At 58.4% G+C, this 23,446-nt stretch overlaps 11 protein-coding genes across 11 annotated transcripts; 4 read left to right on the forward strand and 7 right to left on the reverse strand.

Annotated features, from left to right (window-relative positions):
- Nucleotides 1-594: 594 nt before the first annotated feature.
- On the reverse strand, nucleotides 595-1,503 carry KRP23_9820 (uncharacterized protein; the record flags this gene model as incomplete). Its single annotated transcript, XM_067895423.1, has 1 exon — nucleotides 595-1,503. One exon carries the CDS (start codon nucleotides 1,501-1,503, stop codon nucleotides 595-597), a length of 909 nt encoding a protein of 302 aa, XP_067741642.1.
- A 1,469-nt stretch (nucleotides 1,504-2,972) lies between these two features.
- Nucleotides 2,973-4,535, reverse strand: KRP23_9821 (uncharacterized protein; the record flags this gene model as incomplete). The annotated part of the gene is made up of 1 exon (XM_067895424.1): nucleotides 2,973-4,535. The coding sequence occupies one exon, from the start codon at nucleotides 4,533-4,535 to the stop codon at nucleotides 2,973-2,975; it is 1,563 nt and encodes a 520-aa protein (XP_067741643.1).
- Nucleotides 4,536-5,440: 905 nt separating this feature from the next.
- KRP23_9822 (Neutral alpha-glucosidase AB) lies at nucleotides 5,441-8,503 on the reverse strand (the record flags this gene model as incomplete). Its single annotated transcript, XM_067895425.1, has 1 exon — nucleotides 5,441-8,503. The coding sequence occupies one exon, from the start codon at nucleotides 8,501-8,503 to the stop codon at nucleotides 5,441-5,443; it is 3,063 nt and encodes a 1,020-aa protein (XP_067741644.1).
- Nucleotides 8,504-8,653: 150 nt separating this feature from the next.
- Nucleotides 8,654-9,914, forward strand: KRP23_9823 (uncharacterized protein; the record flags this gene model as incomplete). Its single annotated transcript, XM_067895426.1, has 4 exons — nucleotides 8,654-8,702; nucleotides 8,767-8,974; nucleotides 9,043-9,814; nucleotides 9,894-9,914. The coding sequence occupies 4 exons, from the start codon at nucleotides 8,654-8,656 to the stop codon at nucleotides 9,912-9,914; spliced, it is 1,050 nt and encodes a 349-aa protein (XP_067741645.1).
- A 1,294-nt stretch (nucleotides 9,915-11,208) lies between these two features.
- Nucleotides 11,209-12,303, forward strand: KRP23_9824 (uncharacterized protein; the record flags this gene model as incomplete). Its single annotated transcript, XM_067895427.1, has 1 exon — nucleotides 11,209-12,303. The coding sequence occupies one exon, from the start codon at nucleotides 11,209-11,211 to the stop codon at nucleotides 12,301-12,303; it is 1,095 nt and encodes a 364-aa protein (XP_067741646.1).
- Nucleotides 12,304-12,363: 60 nt separating this feature from the next.
- KRP23_9825 (Myb-like protein J) lies at nucleotides 12,364-12,867 on the reverse strand (the record flags this gene model as incomplete). The annotated part of the gene is made up of 1 exon (XM_067895429.1): nucleotides 12,364-12,867. One exon carries the CDS (start codon nucleotides 12,865-12,867, stop codon nucleotides 12,364-12,366), a length of 504 nt encoding a protein of 167 aa, XP_067741647.1.
- A 1,084-nt stretch (nucleotides 12,868-13,951) lies between these two features.
- On the reverse strand, nucleotides 13,952-14,614 carry KRP23_9826 (Protein REVEILLE 7; the record flags this gene model as incomplete). The annotated part of the gene is made up of 1 exon (XM_067895430.1): nucleotides 13,952-14,614. The coding sequence occupies one exon, from the start codon at nucleotides 14,612-14,614 to the stop codon at nucleotides 13,952-13,954; it is 663 nt and encodes a 220-aa protein (XP_067741648.1).
- Nucleotides 14,615-18,101: 3,487 nt separating this feature from the next.
- Nucleotides 18,102-18,902, forward strand: KRP23_9827 (putative transcription factor; the record flags this gene model as incomplete). Its single annotated transcript, XM_067895431.1, has 1 exon — nucleotides 18,102-18,902. One exon carries the CDS (start codon nucleotides 18,102-18,104, stop codon nucleotides 18,900-18,902), a length of 801 nt encoding a protein of 266 aa, XP_067741649.1.
- Nucleotides 18,903-19,160: 258 nt separating this feature from the next.
- KRP23_9828 (Pre-rRNA-processing protein ESF2) lies at nucleotides 19,161-19,898 on the forward strand (the record flags this gene model as incomplete). The annotated part of the gene is made up of 1 exon (XM_067895432.1): nucleotides 19,161-19,898. One exon carries the CDS (start codon nucleotides 19,161-19,163, stop codon nucleotides 19,896-19,898), a length of 738 nt encoding a protein of 245 aa, XP_067741650.1.
- A 90-nt stretch (nucleotides 19,899-19,988) lies between these two features.
- On the reverse strand, nucleotides 19,989-21,599 carry KRP23_9829 (putative prolyl 4-hydroxylase 3; the record flags this gene model as incomplete). Its single annotated transcript, XM_067895433.1, has 1 exon — nucleotides 19,989-21,599. One exon carries the CDS (start codon nucleotides 21,597-21,599, stop codon nucleotides 19,989-19,991), a length of 1,611 nt encoding a protein of 536 aa, XP_067741651.1.
- Nucleotides 21,600-22,059: 460 nt separating this feature from the next.
- On the reverse strand, nucleotides 22,060-23,370 carry KRP23_9830 (VIP36-like protein; the record flags this gene model as incomplete). Its single annotated transcript, XM_067895434.1, has 1 exon — nucleotides 22,060-23,370. The coding sequence occupies one exon, from the start codon at nucleotides 23,368-23,370 to the stop codon at nucleotides 22,060-22,062; it is 1,311 nt and encodes a 436-aa protein (XP_067741652.1).
- Between the last annotated feature and the right edge of the window lie 76 nt (nucleotides 23,371-23,446).

Below are 23,446 nucleotides of genomic sequence, written 5' to 3' on the forward strand. Positions count from 1 at the left end.
ATCATCTAAACTCATCGCGTAAGTGCAAACTTGACTTCAGACTGTCCCTAGCTTGGTCGCTTGCTCATCAGAATCTTTTGGCAGGCATCTGACGCAAGCACCGAGGCAAAGTAGGAGAGCAAGCGAGTGGGCAATCACAGTGGTCGACAGGGAGTCATGAGTCCCCGTCAACCACTACCACACTCGCACCTCACGCGAAGCACGCCAGGATCTACAGCTTCAACGGGGGTAATGAGCCCCGATCAACTGAGACTTCTGGTGCAACTTCACGTAAGGCCTACCAAGCCCCAGCACTCCACATCCAGAAACCTTCAACGGAGATTCGCCACGACAGAGAGAAATGAGTCTCTGCTCGCCAAACTGGAGAGAAAGGAGGGTAATGAGCTTCTTTTTCGTCTTGCCACCACCGCTTGTTACTGCGACGCAGTCGAAATTGCTTGGAAAACCGGCTGTACCTGACTCGCGGGAGAAGTGAGTCCCATGTCACGCAGCTTCCAGACCTTGGAGAGCTGATAAGAGGCAGAAATGAGTGCCTGCTAATGTAACAATTCACCACGCCAACCACTCCATCGATTTGTCTCCAACAGTGGTCTTCTACCACCACGCTGCAGCATCGGCCAAGCACGAGTCCAGTCTTCGTCGAATTAGTCGTAGGAAAGTATCCATGTCGTCGCTGTCATTGATCTTGTCGGACGTCCGCTTCTGGACACAGCGCTCCTGTGTCTGCGCCGGCATCTCCGTGGTCTTTCCCACGACCTCCATCAACGTCGCAGGCGTAGCTTCGTTTGTTCCATCCGACGCAGGCGATTCATGATCGCCAGCCATACAAAAGGCCAGCCGTCGTCGAACTTGCCGTAGGAAATGATCCATGTCGTCGCTGTCGTTGATCACGTCGGACGCCCGCTTCTGGACACGGCGCTCCTGCGTCTGCGCCGACAACTCCGCAGGCTTACTCACGACCTCCAACAACTTCACAGGCGTAGCTTCCTTGATTTCATCCGACGAAGGCAATTCACGATCACCAGCGTCCGTACGCTCCGGAATCGGACGCAAGTGAGGCATGCGCTGTTGTTGGCGCTTGAATCCCCAGTTGGTAAAGAGAACGTATCTTCCTCCGACCAACTCGCCCCCTTGCAGGCCCTGCGCGCGATAGCTGCCAGGGAGGTCAACGGGTGGCACAACGTAGTCGTCCGTGTCTTCGTCCGAGGCGCTAGAGCAGAGGCCGCGTTGGGAGACTACCAGCTGCGTCTCCAGGTCTTGCTTTTCCTGGCCAGCCGTCTTCACCTTGTTCTGCAGCGCCTTGATCTCCGTGCGGAGCGTGCTGCTCTCCTCCTCGTGCTGCATGGCCTTGGTCTTGGCCTCTTCGAGCTCCACGCGCACTTGCTCGTTGTGCTGCGAGAGCGCGGTCGCCTGCTGCTTGCTCGTGCGCAGCTCCGCGGCCAGCTCGTTGTACCGCGGGAATGCGGTCACCTGCTTCTCGTGCGCCTTGTAGTAGTTCGTCATGGTCCTGTCGAGTCACTTGTGCTCTGATGATCCAGTTGTTAAATGAGCAGAAGCCCACAGTGCCAAAAGCCGAGTGAGAAAGTGCAGAATTCCCACCGGAATGATTCGCGACTTGGGAAAGTGCCGCAGGCGACGTGGTGACCAACTTCGAGAACTCGGGTCTCACGTGTACACTAGGACAAGTTGATCCTGCATACGGTCCCAGATCAAGATGGTGCACGCTGCCTCCGAGGGCTCCGAGCTCCGAGGAACCCGTTCAGGGTGGTGGGCACCGCGTAAGCGATTTTGCAGGCTCGATCACGTGGATGAGATCAAAGACCCGAAGCGCGGGTCCAGCATTTGTCTACGTCTCGCAGAACGTTGGTGTGTGAGTGGCTGCTGGCAAGCCCAAGGAGCACGCGGGTGCATTGGCGGAGGAGCTGCAGTGTGCCGACCGTTGGTCGAGGAGCCACAAGACAGCAGCGTCTTCTGGACGTACGCGGCCAATGTGCGCAACAACAACGCCACTATTGGTGTCGTCGACTCGGATCTCAAGGATGCATGCACGCCCACCTCCACCTCCACGACTCCCAGATTCGCCACGGAGGCCCCGTTGGTGGTTATCTACTTGCTGTACCTGGCGTTCTTCGTGGCTTGGAGACTGGGCAGTGGTGCACCGGGAGAGTTCTTCCAGAGCCACATTGTTGTACCGAAAAGAGCGCCATTTGGAGGGAAATGTTGCGCGCTACTACGGCTGCCACGATGACCAGCACCACCCCTGCCGCTACGACGAAAGAGTCTGTCGATGTGTCTGTAGAGGGTGAGGCATCGAGGGTCCCATTCGTAGCAGCTCTGAAGTGACTTGCCTGCTGGATCACTGTGCTCCGCGAAGGGCGACGTTGACTGTCACGAGACGCTGCCCAGCTACACGAACTCTTGCACGTGCATGGCTCCTCAGGATGCCGAGTGCGGGAAGATCAAGACTGGCGCCTGGGGCTGCATCTTCAGAAGATTGCTCTTCCGGCTCCGACCACGACATAGACTGAGGGTCCTACGCCTGCTGCGATCAAGACGCCTGTCCCGACAACCACGGAAACGGAGAAGGCTACGCCGACTCCAACGACGACCGAGACTCAGATCCCAGCTCCCGCTAAAACTGAAACGGAGAAAACTTGCTCCTGCCCCGACAACGAAAGACTCGACCCCAGTTCCTACTACGCTGTGCCAGGAGAAAACGCCTGAGACGACAATATAGGACCTCTTACCCCCCAACACTGGTCAGCACAAAGCAGCTCGGTGTCCACTTGAAGACCTACTTGCATCACTCGCCAGCGGATCTGCATTGCGCGTTCTGGGTAACATAGCGCTACCAAGGTGCGAGGATGATACTAAAACAGCAGAAACCTTTTTATTACTAGTCAAAAGCTCGGAAGCAAAATGGACACTGACCGAGGCTCCTCTCGATCGGATAGATGCATCTTCTAACCTGCTTACAGGGCGAGCACCGCGGTCATGAGACCGACTGCTACGGAAGCAGCAGTGAAGGTCAGAGGTGCAGCAGCACTGGAGCTGTTTGAGCCGGCAGTCAACCCAGAACCGGCGTTGTTGTTGCCGGCAGCGCTGCCCAAGTCGGTCGTGGTCTCGTTCTCCGAGAGCGTCGTGTAAGCCTTCTTGAGCGTCGGGTACACGAAGCCGCTGCCGCTGGTGGCGCAACCCTCGCCCGCATCACATTCAGTGCACAGTTGGGAGTAACCCACACGCTTGCATCCGTTGCCAGATCCGCAAGCCTCCACCGTCTCGTAGCACGGAGGGTTCGTAGCAGCAAGCTCATCGGGGGTGGGCAGCGTGCGGAACGCCTTGACCAGAGTATCCTCGATTTGAGTAGAGCCCGAGGATAGAGTCTCCTCGTACTTGGAAACCACAGCCTCTGCACGCGCAGCGTTAGCAGTTGAGTTGAGAGGGTCCTCCCAGAAGGCCAGACCTTCCGTCATCTCGCCAGTCTCAGCGTCCGCCGCAAACTCCGTGTTGTTTGAGTCGGCCATGCACCACTCGGTGAAGTTGGCGTAGGTGGAGCCCGTGTCCGGGTTATCGATGGCCGTGATTCCCACAATGTCGTCGATGGCCACCCAACCCAAGATGTTGTACGCGAAGGTGCAATCAATTCCGTCAGGGCCCTCGCCGTAGCTGCACAGGCCCTTGCGAGTGCTGTTGCGGCACTCGTCGGTCTTGTTGCTACCCCAGCCTTCCAGCGGGCACGTGCTCGGGAAGGAGAACCAGTAGTTGTCCGGGTACGGGGCGCGTACATCGTCATCCTTAATGCCAGCGCCGACAAACGGGCCAACGTCGGGCTGGTCATTGTCACCGTTAAACTGCAGGCAGCCAGCAGGGAAGTCGCCCTCACCCGAAAGCGGAGTGCAGCGACCGCTGTCCATGGGCAGCATCGGGCCGTACTCGGGCGTCTTGCCCCAGGTCTCCTGGAACTGCGCAAGGGTCTCGTTCGTCTGCACGATGATCACCTCGTAGAAGACGATGTTGGCCATGCCGGTCTTGCGTTCGCACCGCTCTTCCTCTGCGCGGACGTTCACGTTGATACCTTCCGCCTGGACGTACATGAGAGAGCCCTCAACGGACGCTGTGTTGACAGTATCCATGGCACTGAGGTACCCAGCCTCAAGTTCGCCATCGCCGAAGCTTGAGACGAAGACGCCGTCCACTAGGATCGGGGCGTCACTCTGCACTCGGGCGTGCACCGCGCGCACCGCGGGCATGTGGTACGAGTCCGCAGAGTATTTGGTAGTCTTCAGATTCGCAAAGACATCGTCAGCTGTGGTGGTCGAGGTGGTGCTTGAGCCAGTCGCCGATGTCCTCGTAGCGGCAGCCGAAGAAGCGGTGCTAGTAGAGGCCAGTGTGGCATCCGTCGCAACCGTGCCAGGAGCGGAGGTGGCCTTCGAGGTGGAAGTTGTCGTCGCAGCGGCAGATCCAGCGGTGGACGTCGCAGCGGAGACCGAGGACGCAATGCCGGCGGCGGCGAGGAAGATGGCGCTGAGCTTCATCGTTGACAAGGAGTGGGGACTGGAGGCTTGCCTCAAGTAGGGTGAAAAGGAGAATGAGGTGGAGCAACGAGCGTCGGGGAGGAGGCAGACAACGCCGGTATGGCGCGAGCACAGGAGAGTGGCTCCAGACGTCGTGGTCAGCGGACTTTCCTCCCCGTCCGGACGCACGTGGTGAGGCTTTCGGGTGAGAGAGAGCAGCAGCGTGCAACCAGACGTTTCCTGCGGTACGAGTCTCTAGGACGCGAGTACTGCCGCAAGTCCAACGTAACGCTAATACAGGCGCAGATGGTTGATCAGGACGACTGATCTCCACGTGGGTGTTCGCCCTGCTGCAACCACAGCCAACGCTAGAGCAGATTCTGCCTTTCGTGTCTAGAACTCGCACGGCAAAGGCCGTTGCGAGCGCGACATTCATGAAACCAGCGTCGACAGAGCTCGATATCACTCGAGTCCAGCAAACTTTCAAGGTCGAACAGAGCGAAGTTGAAGTGCGTGAGTAACGAGCGTCCTTTCCTAACACTAAAAAGTCGAGGCATGAAACTCCACCGGACAGCAGGGACTCTGTTAATCGCAAGCTTGCCATGCTATAATAGTTAACCCATGGATGGTCTGCGGTGATCTTGTTCCTGCTCTGAATGGATCCGAATCGAGGACCATGACAAATGCCATCGATCGTCCCAACGCAATGCTAACTAGCGAACTACACTCACAATGCAGGAGTTCCTCGACTCCTAGCATCTTGGAATTTATTGGACTTTTGTGTTAGCTCTGTTCTGCCGCGTCATTAGACGAAACCCAAACTTGTTGCATATGATGGCTCACCTGCGGGCTTGCTCACCTGCTGATCTGACCCTTAGAGCTTCAACAACTGCTCGGCCACTTGAATGCACCCCGAGATCGACTGATTACTCGAGAGCTTGATCGTACGCGAAGCGGAGCTCCCAGTCATCCGTGACCAGCACCTGCGGCTTGCGCAGCACAAGACGGTCACTAGCGGCGTCGTACTGGAAGTCCACGGTGCGCTCCCCCACTAGCGCCCGCTTGGGGAGGTTGCCCTCCGACTGGAAACCGTACACCTCGATGCGTTCCACCCACATGAGCGACGTGTAGCGTTTGCCTTGCTTAGTCGCGGCTGTTGCCGTCGATCGCAGCCCATCCTTGGTCTGCTGGAACGAAACCAGTGTACCCTCGCCCTCCAGCTCTGCGGCTAGCGATCGCTCGTCATCGACGTAGAGCTCACCACGAGCCGCCAAGTGCTCGTCCAGCGTCACCACCAGCGTAAGTGGGTCGTCGCGCATGAGCTCCGAGCTGCGACGCACACGCTGCTTGCGAGGCAGGATAGTACCACCACGTTGGAACACCGGAATCGCGTCCAACGGCGCAGGAACGTTCTCGTGTGTCTTACCACCGAAGAAACGCTTATACCCGTCAGTAATCTGATACCACACCGTCTTGCCGTCCGCGCTGTCGGACGGTAGAAACACGTGCGTGGCCTCTACACCTTCCTCCACAACTGGTTTCACGAGTAGAGCGTCGCCTAGCAGGTACTGCTCCTCCTCGCTGAAGCTCTGAGGTTCCTGAGTGAAGTGCGCCCACAGCGGGCGCATGACAGGCATACCACGCGCGTTGCACGCGTGGAAAAGCGTGTAGATGTAGGGCAGCAGCGAATAACGCTCACGAATAGCAGCCCGGATGCGCGACGTCGTCGGCTCCCCAAACACCCAAGGCTCGCGGCGAGGAGAGTCGTGGTGCGCATGGCCACGGAAGAACGGTTGGTATGCAGCGGCTTGGTTCCAACGCGTAAGCAACTCGGTCGATGGGCTGCCAAAGAATCCGCCCACATCAGCACCAACGAAGGTAAGACCTGTTACCGACATGGACAGCAACATCTTGGTAGCATAACGCAGGTGACCCCACTCAGCCGTATTGTCACCCGTCCAGATCGCACCGTAGCGCTGCGAGCCGGCAGAGAATGCTCGAGAAAGCACAAACGGACGCCGCATATCCGAAGTCAGAACCAGCTCCTCGGCAAACGCCGAAAGCGGCTCCGGAGGAGGCTGCTGGCGAACGAGCTGACCCTCCATCGTTGATCTCTGGAAGAGGATTCCGTACATGTTGTGCCACTCGCGGTGCTCAACACCCGCAAGGCTCATGCATCCCTTACGCATCGACACTTCGGGACCATTGAAGACTGATGGCTCATTCATGTCGTTCCACGTGTACAGGTGATTCGTACTGCCCTGATAGTTTTCGTAGCGGAACTGGTGGCGCCACCACGCACGCGCCTTGGGGGACGTAAAGTCGACGTACGATGACTCGCCTGGCCAGCACCAGCCCTTAAAGTCGTTTCCCTGTTCGTCCTTAATGAACAGTCCAAGCTCCTCCGCCTCCGTGTGGATGTAGTAAGGCTCCTTGTCCTTGGACTGACTCACCTTGATATGTGGATCGATAATCGTCACCATCTTGCGGCCAGTACGTGCCACCCCTTCCTGCATGTCCTTGGGCGTCGGGAAGGCGTGTTCGTCCCACGTGAAGTAGCGCTTGCCGTCCGTGTGTTCAATGTCCAGCCACAGCACGTCGTACGGGATCAAGTGCTCGTCGAAGCCCGCGTCCACACGGGCCACGTCGACCTCGTTTTTGTAGTTCCAGCGACACTGGTGATACCCCAAAGCGAAGAGCGGCGGCAACTGCGCGCGTCCGGTTAGCAGCGTGTATTGCGAGAACAGATCCGCACTACTAGGTCCCGCCAGTAGGAATAAATCAAACACTCCCGACTCGCTCAGCCAGTGACTCGACTTGCTGTGCGCGTCCTCGTTGGTCCAAATGTCCACAAACGTCTCACTGGGGTTGTTCCAGAACATGCCCACCGTGTTGTGCTTGTTCGGCGCCACGAGCACAGGGATCGCACCATACAGGGCCATGGGGTTGTCCACCTCGTACTCAAACACATCCAGGTTGTACAACCGGTATGGGTCGGTCACCACCTTCCTCTTTCCCTCTCCTTCCTCATCGGCCTCAATAGTGTCCTTCAACGCAAAGTCCGTCGCGTGCTCGGGGATGCCGTACAGCGTGCGCGGGGACTCGGCGGAGCCATAGAACGACACATCGAGTCCAATGGAGCTCGGGCCGAACTTCTTCTTGTCCGTGTGTCCGCCGAACGATTCCTCCCATCCTTCCACCTTGCCGTCCACCCCGACCGTGGCCGTGGCCGTGGGCGAGTGCTCCTCCTTCTTCTGCACCGTGCCGTCGTCGTAGATGGCGAGTCCGTCCTCTCCGTAGTCCACAATGGTCTTGCCCTCGTGCGCGTCCACGGCCGCCTGGTCCGCGGCCGATCCGGCCTGCGCTTCGGCGTCCGCGCGGTCCTGGCGAATCTCATAGTGGAACAGGCCGTCACCATTGGTGGCCACCACCTTGTCTCCGTCCAGGAACAGGTCGACGCCGAACGCATCGGCCACCTTCAAGGCCGCCACGAGCTGCGGCGTCCCATGGCCCTCGGGAGCGAACAGCAGCACCTGCGTCTCGTCCACTAATGTCTTGAGGCCCGCCTCGGCCGCCGTGAGCTGGCGCAGCGGCCGCGTCTCGTGCGCGCCGGCCGTCAGCACGTCGGCGCTCTCCCAGCGCGTCTTGGGGTCGAGCGGATCCTCGAACTTTTCCTTGAGCCGCACGCGCAGCGCGGGCAGCCGCGCCTTGTCCTCATTAAGTACGAAGGCCAGTGAGCCTTCGAGGCCGCCGTTCTGGGCCGCGTCCTCAACGTGGAAGCGCACGAGGTTCGCATCTGAGTCCGATCTGATACTGTCGCGTCGCACCTGGAACCTGTTGGGCAGCGGCTCGCGCGCCACGTTGCGGAACTTGCTGCAGAACTGCGTCTTGTCACACGTACGGAACTTGCTGCGGTCCACGGCGTGCGTGCCTCCCACGGCGAGCGCTGCCACGCATAACAGCAGCAGACGCGTCGGTCGCCACGTCATTTTGCTTGGATCTCCACGCGGCGAAAGCGCAAATGGGAAAAATAAGATCACAAAATATGTGGCCTACATGACATGACACACTAGGAGAATGTATGTTTATCTAGTAAGGAGCATAAAATGCAGCGAAGGCACAAAATTAATGACGCACAAATGGAGATCGCGGTGGCTGCGAGCTCGCCTTTAGGACAGTACCTGGCAGGTGCGGAGCGCGCGTGAACACCGAGAGCCAGAGTAATTTATAATAACCGCTTGTGTGCACGCAGAACTAGACGCCGAGAACGATGGCACATCGGCCGCGCAGCTGCTATCGGCGACTCGACCGGGGCCCAAGAAGCGTCCGCGACGTCAACTGCCAAGAGTCTCAGGACGCTGGAGCTGCGAGCGATTGATTGCGTTGCTGTGTCGGCGCGTGGAGCTTCTGGTAGTGCGGCGGTTGGTTCCACAGCTGTGTGACATCCACCCGACGATCCGGTGAGCAAGACGCAGTTGAGGCGAATGAGTTGACAGAGTGGTGGAGTGACAGAATTTTGTGTGGACAGCGAGGAACTGCAGCAGGCGGTGGGTTGCAGTGATGTGGCAGTGCTGAACCAGCTTCAGTGTGAGGCTGAAGGGGGACAATGGAAGCGACGCGTTGTGCTGCAGGAGTTACTGAGTGGGGTGGAGGTGGGTGCTGCTGACGATGTCCGTAGATTCGTGGCGGTTATTGGGGGTGGTTTTGTGGCGGTGGCGGCTGCAGTGATGGCCACTGCAGATAATGGAGACGTAGTTGTGCTGCAGACGATGGGATGGGTCGTCGCACTCGTTGTGTTCGCTTTGCTGGGTCTTGAGCTGAGTGCACGACTGCTGCTTGCGTGGTATACGCGTCGTTCCGGGCGGCTTGTAGCCTCGCTAAGCGAATTTGTGGATGCACTGGGGAAATTCAACCATGTGTACGGTGACAGTCTAACGTTGGTAAAGCGCGCGGAGCTGGCGAGTCGAGGGTATCGGCTGGGGACTGGTCTGCTGCCACCGATCGGTCGGTTGGAAGCGAACAATGCAGAAACTAGTGCTGGCGATGGTAGTGAAGAGGATACAGCGGTGTTCACTGCCCAGCAACAGTTTCGATGTGTGCCGCTACGAAGGAGGTTGAGAAAATTTAACGATCAGTTGCAAATACGAGCCACTGCTGTGGTGCAGAACGACGCGATGAAAATCGGCGCAGAATCTCAAGACACCACTAAAGAGGACATCGTCGACGAGCAAGCACCGTCGTTGCTGCTCACTGCGCTTGCAAAGCAGCGCAGCCGAGCAATCCTGCTGCTGGAAACTGCGGTACGCACAGTGCTTGTACGAAACTTGGCGCGTGCTTGTTCATCTCGCGGTGACGCTGGGAACCTGTTTCGCTTGTTAGGATCACAACGAGTTGGAGTAGATGAGTTGGTTGGCACATTGGGCACATGGGCCGATGAACTTGAGGCGTGGAACACAACACGCGATCCTGAGTCAATGTTTACCTCCGTTTCTGGAGTGAATCACTCGGAGCGACAGCAGTCCGAGCAGCAAGTAGTGCCTTCCACCGCAAGTTATCCTCATCTGAAAAGCGTAGCTACCCACCTCCAGGAGCTTCGATCCACGAGCGAGACACTTGGTGCGCTGGTGATCGCAGCTCAGCATGATGTTTTGCCTGCAGATTCAGCGGCACAAAGATTATTGAGCTCCCGCGAAGTGATGAAAACTATGGTTCAACAACTACAGGAAGCGTGGAGCAGCTACGACAACGCCGTGAGTGTACTGACAGTTCGAGACGATGCTCAAGGCTCCGATGTAGCCGAAACGGAGACGGACAATGGTCACGAGTCTAAACCTGCCTCACTTGCCTTACCTTCAGCGTCAGTCCCAACTACTGAAGACCCCGACTGCACTGTCGTCTTCACTGGCACGAGCACAGGCGACGAAGGCTTCGACTTGCAGGCGCTGCTGAATCAACAGGAGGCAGACACTGCATCCTCAGCAGCAAAACCACATTTCGTGCGTGAACTGCGGGACGTATTGGCACATCGTCAAGCCCACGCACAGCCAGGTCTCACAAAACAAGTCGACCATGACCCTCCAGTGTCTTTTCCACCACTACTAGCAGCAGAACATGGAGCGCCACCGCCACCTCCTCCAGCTGATGCCATGTTTGCGCTACCTCGTGCACCTCCACGTGCGCGACCACGTCGGCCACCTCCGGCTTCTCCTTCACTAGGCAACCATGAACTCCCAGGTGTTGTAGCCAATGCGTTCAACATGGAGCTGCGGGCTTTGCTTCAGCGCGCCCAGCAATCACAGCAGGGAGACGTTATCGAATGCCTAGGCGAAAGCGATGAGGAAACTGAGCCTGGTGAATCCCATGCAAGACCAGGCTCGACCAACTAAGGCGTTTGGACGTGCAGACTCAAGGCGACGTGCATTCTTCTGTGAATCTGCTCACCCGTTACGAGCAGCAACGGATTAATGCAGCACTTGGTTACGGTTCAGCTCGGACTGCCTGTCCTCAGTATCCACCATCGCGTTACCACTAGCGTTCACGCTCCGTTTCGTCGTTCTTCCGACCTACTTGTTAAGCGTGCGTGGTGACCCCAACTCTTCGACACATTTGCAACGTCCAGCTTCCAGTCAAAGGCTCTTCATCGCTCGAGGGGTAGCGTGTGCATTGGCGTCCAAGTTAACAAACTCTTGTGGAGATGGCACCTTCCGTACCCTCGGCGCTGCCTACTGGTGACAGAACTCGGGACTCAGATGTTGACTTTGTGCTCCTCGATCTGACCAACAGCATAGATGAAATCAATGCGCGAGAGAAGCTGGCAACTCCCGTTCTACCGCTTCCGTCTGCAACTCGTCCAGACTACGTTTCTCGGCGAATTGAAAGCTGGCACAAGGGGTACGTCTCTGGGGAGCTACTGGATGTGAGCACCTCGCTTCCGTTAGGCCCTCAAGCCGCCTTCCGCAGGAAACTGCTGCTCGTCTTGGCGTTGCAACTTCTCGGAGTCTGGGTCGCAGTCGGCCTGGCCACCTTTTACCCGCCCGTGCGCGACCGAGTGATCCCATTCTTCACTAAGTACAACCCCTTGCTCTTGTGTGTGTCCGCTGTGCTGACGTTCACGCTGCTCGGGGTCCTGTACGTGCACCGCACGAGGCGGTACGTCAATGCACTGGTCTTGCTGTGGTTTAGTGCTGCAGAGGCCGCCACCTTCGTGGGTCTGGGCGTGAGCTTCGACACGCACATCGGCTTCTTCAACTGCGGCGCTACGTTCACGTGGGTAATGCTCATGGTGTGTCTGGTTAGTGTCCGGCTGAGAGATACAGACGGGTATATTCCACAGTGCCATCTCATATCGCCTCTGATTGCTGGGGCGTTGGCGTTCGCAGCAGTGGTGAGTGCGTCAGCCCTGCTGTTCATGATCTACGGCACTCAGTTTGTCACGAGTGCAGCGTTCGGGTACTCGCTGGCCTTCCAGTTCATCATGCTGGGGTGGTTCGCATGGGACGCCACGTGCATGTTCGACGTCATTGCCGCAGACGAGTTCGCGCATGGCGTCATTTACATTTACACCGACATCGTGCTGAGCTTCCTGTTCTCGGTGGCTCTTGCCGGCGTCGCGCTCGGGTTCTCCTCTCTGCTGGTGCTCATGCTCGCAAGCGGAGGAGGGGCCGACCCAAGCTGCTGCTGCGAGTTCGGCCTCAACTGCTGCATCTGTATCGACGACCTTAACTGCATATCCGGCACTAGAAACACAAGAAGTCGGACACGAGCCGCACGGGAGATTGAGCGCGTGTAGCGTATATTCAAGTACAAACATGTTTTGTGTAGCGATCCATATCCACCCCGACTGCATCTATCACGAGGAGAAGCTGTCAACGAAGAACCCGAGGCAGTCGTCGATCCAGGGCAGCTCGGGCTCCTCCGTGCACACAACGGAGCTGGTCGTCGTCAAAGGAATGGGCTCCATTAGCCGCCAGTCAACCGCCTGCCTCCAGGTCTCTTCAGTTTCTGCCGTTATCAACTGCTCAAAGCTCATCATGGGCGCGTGCTCGACCGTCTCCGGCGTGGATAGAATCGTGGGCTGGATCTTGGGGCGTTTGGCCTGCGCCGTACGCAGTCCTCGTCGCCGCCGCTCGATCTTCTGGCGGTACTTTTGGGCGTGAGTCATGGCTTGCCGCGTGCTGCGCGTGCCAATGTAGGCGGCCACGAGCTTCCAGGGCCCGTGCGGGTATAGCTGCAGGGCCTCCAGGAAGCGAATGTGCTCGCCGGAGGTCCAGACGCCTTCACCTTCTCGACTGAGACGAGGCCGGCCGCCTTTACGGCGCGTCTTGGTTGCTGTGGTGGCAGCTGAGCAGGACATGGCTACTGTTTATTTAGTCGTTGTAGTCGTTGCAGTTTGGTGCGTTATCGGGGTCTCGGGTGTGCTCAGGGCGGCGCCGATTGTCGAGTGAGCTGAGCTGCAGGCGATAGGAGATTGCCACTGCCGATAGAGAGCTCGTCGAAGGCGTATCAGAGCTGATGTTGAAAAATTCAGGCGCAGCGGACGCCGAGCCACGAACGTGGTGGCGGTGCCCACTGTCAGTCGCTCGGGGCTCATCTTCGGCACCGAAGCGTACGGTTCTCGTGGCGGCAAGAAGCCCCGAGCGGCGATGACCGTGGAGGTCGTGCGCTTCGATCGTCAACTGTGTAGCCTTCTACACGATATTGCGGCTGGACGCTCGCAATACGCATGACTCATGCCTGGTGTTCCATGAGCCCCATACCTCGCATTACCGCTCTGGCCACTTGACGTCAAGTGGCCAGCGCGGAAGTTCAGCTGCGGACAGCGCGCGACTATCGTGACGGCCGGGATTGTCGATACCTGGCTGTCGCGGCAGTGCACACGGATGGCAAACGCCTGCCTGCTCGACAAAGATCGGCGCCGGCAAAACTGGACACGGCAAACGATGCCTGCGTGCGCTGCATGGCGGGCCCTTGTCTTTTTGATCGCAAATCTCCGTGCACGAGAACGTGCCGCGAAGACCGCGTTCCCGTCTGCAGACAAGCTTGGTGGCTTCCCGCGCTATCCAGCCGAAGGCGGCCGCTTCCTCGGCATGTCGGTCGACCGCCTCGAACGGTTGGCAACCAACGGCCGACGCATATGTGAGTCCGAGTTGACACGCGTATCTTAGGCCACCTTGAAGTTTTTAACGGATCCAAACGCTGAATGGCATGCAGCACTCGGCTCGTGCAAGAAGACGTCAAGGAGTTCGTTCAAAACGGGCGGCTCTTTACCATAATATATTACTCTGCTTTTAACAATTCTCTCGCTCGCGAGGCACACACCAACACGCATCGCTCGCTGGTCTCACTCTAGTACTCCTCCCTCCTGTGTCCGACGCCCCACCGGGTCTCATCAAATAAATACGCTTCGATTCCGGGGGCCGGAAGGCGACAGTGGCCGCTCAGGACTCGCGGTGGAAGGTCTCGATGAGGAAGTCCATGCACTTGTCGAACTCGATGTCGCTGGGTTCGAAGGACGGGCCATCCAGGTAGTACGGATTGCCTTCCGTGGAGGAGAAGTCTATTGCCAGGGGCAGCTGCTTCTGGAACGTGTTGTTGGGGCCCATGTCCATGACGTTGGCCTGGACGGCGTCGGGATTCATGCCCATCTGCAGCTGCATCTGCATTTCCATCTGCATCTGCACAGGGGACGCGCTACCGTCGCCAGCCTCGCCCAGCAGGTCGAGCTCGTGCTCGGCCGCGATGGCCAGCGACGTGGCCAGGATCGAGTCGTTGAACTGCTCGTCGCTGCTCAGCAGCGCGTTGAAGCGCGACGACTGGTCCATGAGGAACGGCAGGTTGTGCTTGCCGCTCATGCGCACGTTGCGCAGCCGCCGCGCGATTTTCTGGCGGTACTTCTGCGCGTGGGTCATGGTCTGGCGCGCCGTGCGCGTGCCCACGTGGTTGGCGATGTCTTTCCAGGGCCCGGACGGGAACAGCTTGATGCCGTCCACGAACAGGCGGTGCTCCTCGGGCGACCAGAGCCCGCGGCCCTCGGGCGCCGGCTTGGCCTCCTCCATCTGCTGCTGCGTCCACTCGCTCGCCGCCGCGGCGCTCTCGACCATGTTGGTGAATGACATTTCCCCGCTTTTCCCAGCACTTGCCACGCGCGACGCAGATCTTCAACTGACACAAGATCGACCGCTCCGGGCGTCTGCCAGCGCTCCCTTCGGATGCGCTCCCTGTCGCTCGCGCCTCTCCCGAGTCGTGCCTATCACAGTCTCGGCCTCGAGGAGAGATGACGCGCGTGGCCAGAGGCTAAACAGCGCGACCCATAAGTGAGGCAATTAGCGCACCGCCGCCCGCGAATTGAGCCCTCCCAGGAAGAGGATAGCGCGGCCAGGACCACGCAGCTGCAGTACCGGCCCGCGCGCCGAGCGACGAGATAGCGCGCACGCCGCGGGAGATTGCTGAGCACTAGATGAGGAATTGCCCGCGGTCGCGGCTCCCGTTTTGTGTTCCATTTTCCAGGCGAGTGTCCCAGCTTGGTTTCAGTGAAGAGCGCACTCTACGGCCATACGAGAGTACCGTGCGCCCCCTCTTCACGAGACGCCATCGGACCCCGTCGCGGGCACTCAGATTCATTATGCCGCCGCGGTATCCCCTCGTGTAGGCACCGAAGACAACGACCTGCCGCCCTTTTGAGCCTCATCATGCCGACGCGAACCTGCTCATGATCCGTGTTCGCCTTCGCGGCCACTACACGCCTGGCCGATGGCCGTCCCACGATAAACAATTTCGAACGGGACCAGCTTTTCGAAGGCGGACTCGGGCCAGCAATTGTGTCCACACACTCGGCAGCACCAAGGCGAAGGTGAAGACTAGCGCAGGGATGACAACTAATAGCAGAGCACCAGAGCAACATCATCGGCCACCAGGCGCAGGAAACATGCACTCATGTCTCGCGCTCGAAGCCCCGCGGTTCAGCGGTGCACTGGAACGCTGCGTCAGAGCCTTGCCGCGCTTTGAGCCGCAAAAGCGCACCAAACCCCGTCTAGGTACGAATCGTCAGATGGGTTCAGCAGCGTTTCAGTGCTTGACCGGACTCCTCAGCGCAGCACCGGGCGCGCACGAAGCGGCGCGGTTGAAGTTGACGGCCAATCAGCGGCGCCCTGGCCAATTTGCCATTGCACCGCTCGATGAACGTGCGGCGCTCACGCACTGCCGCCGTGGGCACCACCCTTGCCACCACAGCAACAACAACTGCAGCTGCAGCAGTAGTATAATACTAGGTGCCCCGTGCCGGTGCTACCGTTGCCACGGCCCGCGCAATCAAGATGATGTCTGCATGCACGGCGCCAAGGCTCTTTAACGCAGTGCCTTCCCGCAGCACCAGCGACTTTGCTCCTGCCAGCAAAAGCGCTCCTCACATAGCCTGGACCCCCAGAAACCTTTACCCAGCGATAATCGAGGCTTTGCGCACGAAATGACGCGTTCCCTGAGAGCCCCGAGCAAATCCACCATTCACAATGCTCACTGCAGTCCAAACTTCGGACTCCGAAGATGCTCGAGTCGGCCGGCTCGTCCGCGGAGTCCGGTCGAGTTGAAGTCAGTTGGTAATTGGAGCCATATCACCTCGAACGAGCCGAGCCTGATAATAGCCTGCTGCTGCCGGACTCGTTGCAAGTGCTAGATCTTCCGAGGCTTCATATCTCAAAATCTCATCGGCAACGCAGGATACACGATGCTTGCGCGCGACCGCTAGCCGAGTCCTCTTTGCGGCAGTGGCGCTTCGAGCACTTCCTCGCTGGTGCACGCCCGCTCTATCTTGCCCCTTGCAGCACGTCGCAGACGCCCTTGTATCCGTGGATCCGATAGACACGTCCTTGGACTCCAAGGTTTGGAGGCACTCCACGGCGTCGCTCGATCGCGCGGGCGGCGGCGACCATAACCGATTCGTGCTGCCTGGGATCCAACCTCAAGTTTACCCGCGGCGGGTCAGAGGCTAGGCTCGGCAACGGAGCGAGCGCTAGCGCCAGCAGATTCTTCGCTCCGCCAGCACAAGTCGGCAAGGAGTTCATCTTGCACATCAGCAAAACGAAAACGCTGCGGCGCTGGAGCAGCACCAGGTCAGCCACGCCACCACACCGTTGGCGACTTTGAGAAGCACGCTGGATATGTGCGTGTCCGCGGCGTCATCGTCTTGTCGCGAGGCTGCAGCCAACTTGGACATTGTGCCTCCGGCTCAGCGGCGTGCTTGCGACCGTAGCGGCGGTGGAGCAGCCACTGGCTTCGCCGTCGCCACACCACTGTCGTGGTACCAACAAAAGCGCTGCGGCGGCACCGACGGCACCAACAGCGCTTGCGCGTCGTCAATTAACATGTCTCGCCGCGAAGAGCACAGACGACTCGGACACGGTTGAAGCGTGGCTATTTTATCGTCCTCACGACGGCCCGACAGAGGCCAATCGGGTGGCACGCGCCGCTAGGCGTTCTCTCTGCATGCTGCCGCTGCTGACTTGTCTTCTGCTGCTTCGCTGTTCGCATGCTTGCGCTTGCACCGAGCTGATGAAGTCATCGCGGCCAGCTGGGAGGATGAGGACGGGAATCTTCACCGTCCGTCCGCGACGGCCGTCGGCTGATGTGATCGAGCGGCCAGTTGGAAAGCTTCGCCCGGCAGCAAGATGATGGATCTCTCTCTCAGGTCCGACACCAAGCATCCTTGGCAGGATCCCCACACTAGCTAAAGGTATCCATCGCCGCTTCTGTCTGCGACTGTTGCAAGTAAACTCGATCCGAATCGCGTGTTCTGACGAACGCGCCGAGGGTACTCTTCAGCCTTGAACCAAGCAGCCCGAAGATCACCAGCTGCCACCAGTCTTGTATCCTTACTCATGTTCTTGCCCGAAGGTAAGGTGACGAGGGGAGCGCGACGCGGACGGCGTTGACTTGAGTGGGCTTTGACGTGAGTGAATGTCGTCCCAGCAACAGCTCGAAACGGCGCGATAGGATGCCGCGCACGGCAGCCCCAGCCGTAGCATACTTCTAGACCGTGCGGCGTGGCTGCATCCCCCGACGCATACGCACGTAGCAACGTGGCTTGCACCTCAGGGGAGCTTACCGCCCCATTGACCACTTCGATCCTCCCTTGCTTTCTCTTTGAGGCATACAAAAAACAAGTGAAGCGATAACCACGTGTAACCAGCGACACGACCTGCGAAACAATGTAGCCTGCTTATAACGGTAGTCAACGTTTTCAGCATGTGCATCACTTCTCTAAGCTTTCTACCTCCATCATCCAATTAGTGTATCCATCGATACGACACACTTCAACTGACGCACATTCGTGGTCGGGACGTGGGTACCCCTATAATACGATTCCGGATGTATCAAAGTGATTAAGAAGGGAATAGATTATGTAGATTAAAACTGTATTAGTTTTGAATGAATTCGTGAGCAGATATCATAGGGTATAAAAAGATAATGGCAAATATATGGCGTACCACCAGTACGTTGCCGTGAGTGTGGGTCTCGGCAACTTGCCACAGAGAACCTTGCGCCACTTCTCATTTTGCCAGCTAGCACAAGCTTGCCAGCCGCAAAGCATCCACAATGACGATCACCAAGCGCGTGCAGAAGGAACTCGTACAGGCCGTTGTGCCTGCCGACAATCAGGCGCTCAAGGCACTGCGCAAGAGTTCGCGCGCACTGCGGGCGGCGCACAAGGCGCGCTCCGCCGCCGAGAAGAACAAGGGCAAGGCCTGGACGCGTGAGGAGCACGAACGCTTCCTCGTGGCGCTGGACGTGTTCCCGTCCGGTCCCTGGAAAGCCATTGCCGAATACGTGGGCACCAAGGACTCGCGCCAGACAATGACGCACGCGCAGAAGTACCGGCAGAAGCACGAGCGAGCGCAGCGCGGGCTGCGCAACAAGAACAAGAACAAGAACTCCAAGAAGCCAGCAGCCAATGCTGCTACTCTCGAGACACAGACCTCAGACACATTAAAGCCAAAGTCCACGAGCGTCGTGGCAATGCACGAGGAGGCGCCCTCCGTTCCAGTATTAGACGTGGCCATGGAGGACTTTTCCGTTTTCCCTGCGCCTCTGGAAGCCCTGACACTGGTAAAGCAGCTGTCGGACTCGCCGCGCTCGGCCGATGACGGCGCCAGCGTGATCAATACCGATCCGTTCGCGCCCGTCGACGCTGACGACTCGCTCTTTACGCTGTCTTTAGACGCCGGCGCCGCCTGGCTCGGCGCCAAGACTGAGGGCGACTTCATGGAGTTCTTCGCGGACTTTAGCGATCCCGTAACCGAGACCGCATGGCCGCAGATGTGGAGCACCAACTCGCTCGAGGAGATTGTGGCGTCCTGCTCGCAGTTTGACTTCCTAGGCGAGGACGCCACGCACTAAGGCAGGCACACGCGATCTATTGCTGCGTACTGCATGAAGTGCACATAACCCCATAATTTAACATCGCCATAAACAAGTAAGTTAGGTAAATATACAGACGTGCTGGTTGTCGTTGCATGAAGGTTTCCGCTGTTGCCTTCGGCATGCGGCACTTCAACTTTCCGTGTAACCACACACTGTTTGCGGTTACGTAACCAAGGTTACTCGACCACGAAACGGTGCGGTCGTCGCCAGTCAAAACTAAGCCTAATTGAGCTCATGTCGTCTGACGCTGATCCCGCGACGCCGAAGGCCGCTGCGGCCAAGCCGCTGGCCGGGCTTTCCCGGGAGAAAATGGAGCAGTTCAAGGAGATGGCGGAGCGCCGCGGCGTGGTGTACATTGCGCGTGTGCCGCCCTTCATGAAGCCGGAGAAGCTGCGCCACCTGCTTGGCAAGTACGGCGAGCTGAACCGTATCTACCTGGTGCCGGAGGACAAGTCACTGCACAAGAAGCGCGTCAGTGCGGGAGGCAACCGCCGGCAGAAGTACACAGAGGGGTGGCTCGAGTTCGAGGACAAGAAGGTAGCCAAGCGCGTGGCCAAAATGCTAAACACGACGCTGATCGGCGGCCGCAAGCGCGACTACTACCACGACGATATGTGGAACCTCAAGTACCTCAAGGGCTTCAAATGGGATCACCTGACCGAGAAAATCGCGTACGAGAACCGCATCCGTGACCAGAAGCTTCGCATGGAGATCGCGCAGGCCAAGAAGGAGAACGAGGCGTACCTGGAGCGTGTGGACCAATCCAAGCAGTTCGAGAAGATGGATGCGCGCAAGGCCGACAAGAAGCAGCATAGCAGTGCGGCACAAGATGTCATGCAGCAGGTGCGTCGCACGTTCCACCAGAAGGCGCCCACCAGCAGCAAACAGAATCAGTCGCTGGGAGACGGCAATGGTTTGCTGGAAAAGGTTTTCGTCGCCAGCAGCAAGAATAAGAAACGCCGTGTTGCATAGAGGCAAGAAGATCACCATGCCATAAGATAAATGCACCTTTTTGACGATGATGAAAAAAATGCAGTACGAACTGTGTTGACGTTATGGTCTCTACAGCTCGTCCTTGGTTTTGGTTTTATCGCTAGCGGCCTTCGCATTGGTCATGGTCTGGGCGTTGGTTTCCGGTTTTGCTGCTGCCTGTTCCCCGGACTGCGGAACGGAAACTGACTGCTGCTGGCCGTCCTTGGCATCGACCAGGAACTCGAGCAGGACGCGATCGCCATCCTTGACTATCCACTTGTGACCTGTGAACGAATTGTACACGATGCTGCCGCCATTGGCTTCAAGCGTGGTCATGAGCGTGCCCGACCAGTAAAGTCCCACGTCGCGAGACGTCGGGTTTGTGAAGGTGACGCTGCAATCATTATCATCGACATCCAAGCCGTGGCGCCGCTTGTTCCAGACCCATAGATTGGCGCCCCATTTGGTGCCGGATATGACTGGGCACCCCCCATGCAGCGACAACGGGTCTAGCTCGCCATTTTCTCGCTGACTGTAGAAAAGAACCGCACCACCTTTTGACGGATACGACGCCAGCTTCGTCGAGCACTTGCGCACCATATCCATCTCCCAGCTGCCCGGTTCAAATAGTTCTGCTCCTGCCGACTCGTAATCGCGAGCTGCGTTCGCAGGATGGTCATAGTCAGCCGGGATGCCCTCAGGCATGTCTGCCAGCGGGAACACCGTCTGTCCGCCGCGCGCAACATCTGAGAGATACAGGAAAACGGTAGCGAAGCGGTTGGAGCCTCCCTTGTGCGGGTCAAAGTTGAAGTCACCGGTCGCGCCCACTGGGAAGTAGTCCTCGTGCGCGATATAAGCCTGCTTTTGCTGGTATCGCAGCAGTTGGAGTCCGTCACACATGTCATCCTCGTACTCTCCAAGTGACAACACATCGAATACACGCTTGCGGATAGCAACCGCCGTCTCTGATACAGTATCAAATGCGTTCTCGCTCGTGCGGTGCTTGGACTTTTCCTTCTTGTGCTTGCCATCGTTCGGACCCACGGTCGACTGCTGCAGCTTGTTGCTCGGGTCGTCAATCTCCAGCGTGCGCTTGATCAGATTGTCTGCTTCTTCACCACTGAAAAAGTTGTGCAGACGAAATGTCCGCGGAGACTCCGACATGGACTCGATGATCACAGGTTCCTTGGTAGGGCTGGCCTGAGACGTCACGGTCACACGATGACCCAGCTCCACAAAGGGCCACATAAATAGCAGTCCCGGAGCCACCAGATACAGTTTATCACCCGACAGAATGTCCACGTAAGTCTGCAGCAACTCTCCCTGGCCGTTGAACACACGGTTCGCCACGACGCCAGGCGTGTCGAAGTCCTTCTCCTTGCTGCGGCTCTCGGTCTCCACGGACTCATGCAGCCCTTCCACCGCTACAAACTGCGACAGATACGCAGCCAGTTCCCCCTCTCCAGTGCGCGCGGCCAGCAGCTCGGCACTGAGCTGCATCTGCACGCCGCCCGTCGAGTATCCGTTGCGGTAGACGGTGACGCTCTTGAGCGGCGCATCGCGGTCGGCGCTCAGCGAGCGGTGTGTGTACGTGAGCTGCAGCGTCTCCCGCGCCGTCTGCAGCTCCTCCCAGAACGTGAAGCCTAGCGCCAGGGCCGATAACACCAGCAACAAGCCGCCAACACGCGCAGTCTTCCCCATGGTTTTGCGAATGCTGGCAGTTGAAGGCAGACGACCGGTTACAACTGCACGACGCCCAAAGCTGAACGTCACGACTAAGTACGAGACAGAGGAAGAGGTACAGCTCTTTCAAGGAGAATCGACGCTTTGGAGCAGCCAAGACTGTCGGTGACGCTGTGAACGGTCTTGTGAGTCAGCAGTAGTGACTAGAAGCAGCACGCTCCAGTTGGAGGCAGTATACCACAGTATTGTGCTCAAAGTGATAGATAATTGAGTGCTGGGTCCCATGCACTTATTTTGCTAAGCCGCATTGCAGTTGTATTATCGGACGCCCTGGAGACGACAGATTGAATTGGCCTGTATCTATTTCTCAGTTATGCGTGAAGCCCAAGGAGGCGAACCTCTACACTCGGAGGCGCCATGTCCAGGTGCCTCGCCTGGCGAACACTACGACTGACCCACATCCAACGACTAGCAGGCCCTAATACAGGTGACTCTTGACGAGCTTGCGGTACTTCTGGTAGGCCACGCCTACGCCGCCGGCGATCAGCACGAGCATAATGAAGAACGGCAGGCGCCAGCTGGAGCGCGCCACCGTGAGCTCGCCCTCCACCTCCGTCGCGATCTTCTCGTTCACCTTGGAGCGCACGTCGGCCATCTTCTGGCCGATCTTCTGCTCCATCATGGTCGTCATGCGGTCCGTCAGAGCCTGGATCTTGCGCTGGTTCTGGCGCTCCTTCTCCTTCAGCTTGTTGATGGTATTCTCCGTCTGCTCGCGAAGCATCTCGAACCAGTGCTCCGTCTCGACCTGGAAGTTGGTCACGTACTTCTCCAGGATCGTCACCTTGCACGACTGGTCGCACACGTCACTCTCCATGAGCGACACAAAGTCCTTCGAGTAATTGTGCGACCACGTCTCGGCGTCGACTGTACCCAGGCCGGCATCGTTCACCTGGTCAAAGGACTGCACACGTAGGATGTCGTGGTTGTCGGCTAGCGCGCCCGTCGACGCCGAGATGCCGAAGGTCGCACGACGGAGCCAGTCGTTGGCAAACGGCAGGCTGCCCTTGTAGCACTCTGTCCAGGCGCCCGTGTTGTTCGGATCCACGTCCACCTCGAGCGAGTTGCCTTTGACCTTGACGCGGATGCGCGACGAGCTATAGACCGGGTCAAAGTTAGCGCTGTTTGAGTGGTAACGGAAGGCGGCGTCGCAACCGATCTTGTTCTCGTCGTTGAGGTCGTCCAGGCGCTTCTTGCCGTCATTCACCTGGATGGTCACGTCCTTGTGACCACCGCGGTGCTCTACGTTGTGGAAGGTGTCCAGCATGATGCCGAAGCCATAGTACTTGTCCGTGAAGCCGTGGTTGTCGCCGTTCTTCCACTGTGGCTCCTGCGTGAACCACAGCCCGATGCCGTCGCCGAACCACTTCTTGCCCTGGCCGTGGATGCGGTAGGTGATAACGGTGGCCAGCTCGTCTCGGTCCATGGAGCTCTTGCTCCAGATGTGGCCGCGCTTGCTCTGGCGGTCGGGCGTGAGGCGGATGAAGTTCTTCTTGACCTCCGTGGTGCCACCGACCAGGATGCTATCGGAGATCTGGCGACGGCCGTCAGAGTCGACGACCTCGTACGGCTGCTTGAAGGTCAGCGCCTGCAGCGGGGCAGCCGACACGGTGGCCAGCGAGCTCAGCGCCGCGGCGGACAGCAGCGTCACGACTCGGCGAAACATCAGGAAGCGGTTCGAGGAGCCAGAAATGCTCGAGTGACTCTGTCTGCCCGACACGTGACATCGCATGAGGCAAATATGCTATCTACTTCGAGAGGGGATCAGACTATCGTGGGTGGACCACACAGCGATCTTTGACTGAATC

This window comes from Phytophthora ramorum, assembly GCF_020800215.1.
Source record: "Phytophthora ramorum isolate Pr-102 chromosome Unknown Phyram_PR-102_s0009, whole genome shotgun sequence".
NCBI lineage: Eukaryota > Oomycota > Peronosporomycetes > Peronosporales > Peronosporaceae > Phytophthora > Phytophthora ramorum.